The 6000-nt window shown below is 41.9% G+C and overlaps 1 protein-coding gene across 4 annotated transcripts in view; it reads right to left on the reverse strand.

Moving 5' to 3' along the window:
- KAT6B (K(lysine) acetyltransferase 6B) overlaps positions 1 to 5695 on the reverse strand; it is a 167671-nt gene extending 161976 nt beyond the window's left edge. For all 4 annotated transcript variants that reach the window (XM_015414530.1, XM_015414529.1, XM_015414528.1 and 1 more), the window contains exon 1: positions 4907 to 5695. In XM_015414530.1, coding sequence (XP_015270016.1) covers positions 4907 to 5524 — 618 coding nt within the window. In that variant the 5' untranslated portion in view covers positions 5525 to 5695. The remainder of the gene's footprint in view (positions 1 to 4906) is intronic.
- Between the last annotated feature and the right edge of the window lie 305 nt (positions 5696 to 6000).

Raw genomic sequence — 6000 nt, forward strand, 5'->3', positions numbered from 1 at the left:
GAATCTGTCTGAATTATATTTTATTGCTAGTGATTTATTTGGGTCACAGTTACTTTAAATCCAGAAAGAAATTTCAGTTTTGCTAAATGCCAGGTTTGCCTCGTGGAGTGCTTTCAAATTATGTGATAATACTACACCTTCCACTGGAATGCAAGCGGCACAATTACATTCACTTTGAAATCCATGCCATCCAATAATACACAATATACACGCTATGCTGAGACCTGTTAAAAGTCATGTAAGCAGAGCTCCTTCATGTTCGCACGAAGTATTAAACTGTTTTTTCTAGTTAGAGAACATTTCCCCACTCTTAAACACACTACAAAGTTTTGGAAATAATGGATTTGGCTAGTTACTCTGGACTTCCTTGGTGGTCTCCCATCCAATTACTAACCAGAGCCAAACCTGGTTAGTTTCCAAGATCTCCTGAAATCAGACTAGCTTGGGCCGGCCATCCAGGTGTGCTATTCCTACGTGTCAAGAAAAGACTCTGCTTCTTATTATTGGGACAGCGGCTGCTTTTACCAGTAACAAATGGTTGTGTCTTGTATTGAATGTGAACCTGTTAATTGATATTATCTCTCAGTCTAAGGGATTAGACAACAGCACAATGATACCAACACTTGCATCTTTAAAACATAATTTTGCAGTCTTGAATGGAATGAAGAAGTCCAGCGTTTTTTCCAAGAAACAGGAAAACGCAGTGCAGGTGGTCCCTCAGAAACCAGCCAATGGTTCACTGGCAGGCTGCAGCCTACCTTCTCGCTCACCAAGGTACTAAAACTGACAGGGCTGCAATTATTTAAGGGAAGCACTAAATGCTTTCAGTAAACAGCTTTCTTGTCCAGACGTATCAATATCTAATGAGTTTGCAAAGATATTCATTTCACAACCTTGGACTAAAAGATTAAACAGTTGCTTTATAACAGTGTCTGCCTTTGTCAGACATTGGCTGGGATCCAAAGAACTACTTCGAAGTTTGCGCAGTGGAATTTCTCTTCTTTGGACAGCAATGCCTGTTCTCCTTGCCCAGCCTATCAACCTAAATCACTTGCTGTATTTGCCAGGGAACATCTACAAGGGACTTGCAATACTTGCATGTGAATGATGTAAACGCCTGCTGCCTCTTTTAGGCTAGAATGAAGAACAGGGTAATTTAAGATTAACTCCATGCACAGAACAGAGTCCTGTATGTAAATGGGGTGGCCTTATGCAGGCTTCACCAGGGCCACTTTCCCTCAAGGGGATCTCCAGAGTTGCAAAAAACAGAGGGTGGCAGGAGCAAGTAGTGGGGGCAGCCATCCCTGAATGTCTATTTGCAAGGCTGGTTTAAAAGGTGGGGGGGGGGGGGGGGGGGAGACGGACAAATAAAAAGTGACAGTGGAAGGTTTTCATGTGAAAAACAAACACAGAAAGCTATACAAACAATGATCAAAGAGAAGTAAGAAAAGGCTTACTAATAAGAAAAGTTCAGGTGGGTAGCTGTGTTTTAGTCTGAAGCAACAGAACAAAGTTTGAATCCAGTGGCACCTTTAAAACCAAAAAAGTTTAATTCTGGGTATAAGCTTTTATATGCATGTACAAGAAAGCTTATACCCAGAATTACACTTTGTTGGTCTTCAAGGTGCCAGTGGACTCAAACTCTGTTCTAAGAAGACAACTGTTGGAAAACCTGAGGCTGGAAGAATATTCTGGAGTTTCCACCTTAAGTTTTTATGCAGACAGAGAAAAGCTGAGGTCAAGCATTAATGCTGTATCTTTGCTAGACAACCTAAATACAGGGGTGTCGAACTCATTTGTTATGAGGGCTGGATCTGACACAAATGAGACCTTGTTGGGCCGGGCCATGTGGGTCATAAAATGTAATGCCAGGTAGCGGGGATATAAACTTTATAAAGGACACAAACACAAGGCGTTTTTTTTACTTAAAATAAAAACATGCTTAAAACATTAGCTCTGTAAGCTGCAAACCTACTTTTGATTTATTGACGTTCACCACAGAAATCTCATGCTCAGAGTTCTGAGTCTAGGACCCAGTTTAAAAAAATGAAATGGCTGAGTGATTAAGAAAATCTGTCGAATCAAGCAATGATGAAGCAAAACTGGACGCAGGAGAGGGCCAGTTCCACTGCAGGCCTGATGGAAGCCCTCCAGGGGCCTGATCCAGCCCCCGGGCCACATGTTTGACACCCCTGGCCTAATATATCACAGAGCACCACCAGCAGGAGTAAACTTTCCAAATGCTCATTTGATTTTATCCCATCTATCTAAAAATCACATATCAGTAGGTTCTAAGATATGAACTTAGCATTTTAGTCTATGGCCACACATTTCACCTTTTACAATGAACTTTTAAGCCAAGAGACAGTGGCCTATTTATACTGTCAAGAATATTAAAAACAAAACAGCTGTAAATGTTTCAATGTAAACAACGTTCTTGTTCTGTTAATAAAATAGCACTGGCCTGGTTATACACATCTCCCCTAAAGGTTTTATAAGGATTTGAGAGCACAAAAGGGCAACATTATGAATCACTTCTCCACTCCCTTTGCTCTAGATATTTTATACACACACACTCACCATCCTACTGCAGTGGATATATGGCATTTTGCAGTGATGCAACAAGACAAGAGGCTGGAGACATGCTTCCTCTACTATAAGACACCATCACCCATGGGGACAAGCAGCCAAGAGTAATATTTTAAACCTGTTTGGGAAGGAGAGAAGCTGAGCAAGCTAAGAGACATGCATACAATACCCCTTTAGAGCCAACAGTACCCTAGATGCCTCCCGTGCTGCACATTCACAGACAGTAGGTATTGAATACAGAAGTCTCCACAACCTGCTATTTTGCAACGTTAATTTGGAGAAAAGGGTAAGAAAGTTTGCCAAAAGCGAATGCTTCACCATGTGAAAAATGGCAACACCTTCAAAACACTTAGTATGTTGAAAACTAATAGACAGCCATTAGCAAGTACAGGCAATCATGGGCTTGCTCTAAGCATTTCTACTTGCTGCTACTGTGTTCTACTAAAACCAGGGGCACAGCCACAAAATGGCTTCTGCAGGAGGAGGAGCCAAGCACAAAATGTCAGGGAGTGAGGTCATGCATAGCTCTAATGGTAGCAGAAACTCTGTTTTACAGGATGCCCTTTAACATAAACATGTTGTTTAAAGATACTTCCATGAAGGGAAGATCTTTGTGTTGTTGCGATGGCAGCTGCTGCCAAAGCAATTTTTTAAAACCTGCACAGCCAAATCAGAAGCCCTGATGGTCAAAAGCCCCACCTGGCTCCTCCTACTTTTCAAAACACTTACGGTACTCTGGGCACCAAGAAAGGTGTCGGCAGGCTTCACAGGGCCCTCCCCCCATACAAAACGTACACTGAACCACAAGGCAAAGAGACTCTTCTCAGCTCAACCAGAAGCCTCCCAGAAGCGGAACCCCCTCAAGTGGAGAAAAGCTTCAACCTCTGCTGAGTGGAGTGGCAGGATGCAGGCAGCCCAGTGGCTGTCAAGGGCACAAAAGGATCCAGAGTCCTCCACCGGAAAGAACTACAACCGAGTGATGAGAGAAGATCCTTCAAGGTGTCACAGCAACCAGGATCTCTTCATTAATCACTGACATCTCAACATATTGGGAAACCTGCATAGCTCTTTTAAGATTTTTAGACCATGTTACAAATCCATGTTAACTTTATTCTGACACAACATTCAGTTCAGTTAGCCTTTACTGGCATAAAAATACCTTAAAAGAGGATTGCTATAAAAGAGAAATATACATATAAAACCATACAGAACCATACATATAGAGCCCAGCATTTTACTGACGACATGATCAGATAGGGTTTAAATATCCAGAACGTATATCTACATAAAATTGACAATGCAAACAGATATGAGAAACTGTCTCAATGCATCCAGCGCTGCAATGGCAAAGTCTCCCTATATACTATGTTGTTATACCTCCCATGCAAGATCGCTGATGGTATTACATTGAACCTTGCTAGAGCGGTGCTTGTATACCAGATAAGTATGGGGGCCATTCGGCCTACCGTGAGGGGCAACTCAACGTTCAAGGGAGAACAGGATTTGTTGGCTAAGCTGCATAGCCTTTGTAACACAACATTCACTGAAAAGTGAATCATTTAAGACACAAACCCAAACTAGAGTGATGTTTGCCTTCCTTTTAAAAGCTTCCCAACAAGACAGCCAGCTTTTCATACCACCATATCCTGCAGTGTGAACAAACCGCTAGCAAACAGCTACGCAAAGCCACATTACCTTCCAACTCTGTTCCACACAATCTAAGACACGCAAGTCATTTTTTTAAAAAACCCGAGAAAGAGCAAATCACCATAAATTTATGGTGCCACAGATTTCTAAACATTACATTCAATGGCAATGAAAAACTTACCCACCACTGAGAACACATATGCAAAATAATTCCCATGCCCACTCCAAAATTAGGAGTGCTACGTCCTTGAAATCCCAAACAACAGAAACGATGTCTCTCTGAATTAGGCAAGCAAGCGCATTAGTACAAAGCAATGGTACTCAGTAACTCAGGAGCCACAAGCAACTCTTTGACCTGTGAATCTTAGGAGCACTGTTCCCCAATTGTGGCACCTGCCCCACCTTTCAGTAAACTGGGCAAAGCCCCTGCCTGTTGGGGCTTATGGTTGGTGGGTGGTTCCCACCTTAATCCCCAACATCGGAGGAATGGGGAAGCTGTGAGCCTTCCTAAGGTGCAGATCTCTCATAAGACAGAAAGTAAATAACAGCTTAGTTGATGATGATTGCAAATGAGCACCATTCGTACAAAGCAGAACTCAAATGCAGCTCAGCCAGATTATCCAAGTTCTGGAAAACCAAATTTTACAAAGACGTAACATTTTATACTTACCTGGTCTTTTTCATGAGGCAAAAGACTAACAGGTGGGAGAGATGCTGGAAAAGTACTGTACTTGGATGCTCCTTTGCCTTCCAGACCACCATAGTTCACCCTATACTGAGGCCCATCTTTCAATAATCTCCCATTATTTACAGCTCGTTTGGCCCCCAATCGTAATCGCCGCTGAAACACGGGGTTATTGAAAATACTTGCTAGGTCACTTTGACTTCTCAGATATTTTTCTATGTTTCTGAGGGAAGAGCCATTTGGTTCCTTAAGTCCTTCGATTCCTCTCCGCAGGAGTTTATTCCAATCCACATTCCGAAGTTCATTACAAGCTCCTCTAGACCCTTTGGTCGGTTTAGGTAGCTCACCAGGTTTAATGGATGAAAAACGCCCAGGATTATCTGGATCTTTGTAGGAAGCGAGGCCTTTGTTGGTAACTTTGAGAACAGAACCATCTTGGACACTTAACTCCAGCTGTTCTGAAACCGTTTTTTTATCTAAACCGTGGGACGCACACACCGCATGACAAATTCTTTCTTCAGATGGCCTCTGCTTTTGCCTTTTAACTTTCTGTATCGCTTCAAGAATCCACTCTGTATAAAGTGGGTTGGCAAGTTTTACCATGGTTGACCAATAATTCCCTGTGGCAAAGGGTTAGCCATAGAGTTCCTCCCTAATTGTTTTTGTGAGCCTTCCAAGAAGTATTCACCAAAAGAATGATCAACTGTTCTTTGTACTCTGCACAAGAACTCAGATATTCATCCTTTAAAAACCAGGAATGATTCAAAGGTTTAAAATAATTCATTATTTAACCAACACGGAGAGTTGGGATCACTTCATTATACCAGCTGGAAGAAATCTCTACAATTCAGTTTGTGTGTTTCTGCGTAATTCAAGTATCCAGGTCTTCACAAGAGCCTAAAAATAGTTAAGGAAAAAAAGCCATAGTTAGACAATCACACTTCATTATGTAACAGAAGCCTTTTTCATTCTTAACACATGCACTGTTTTATTAAAATAATGACTGGAAATCAAGGCTAGCCACTATATAAGATGTACTAAACTCAGTGCGGATATGCACAGGGGGACAGACAGGGTCA

Source organism: Gekko japonicus, unplaced genomic scaffold (assembly GCF_001447785.1).
Source record: "Gekko japonicus isolate JY-2015 unplaced genomic scaffold, Gekko_japonicus_V1.1 scaffold484, whole genome shotgun sequence".
In the NCBI taxonomy this organism is placed as follows: domain Eukaryota; kingdom Metazoa; phylum Chordata; class Lepidosauria; order Squamata; family Gekkonidae; genus Gekko; species Gekko japonicus.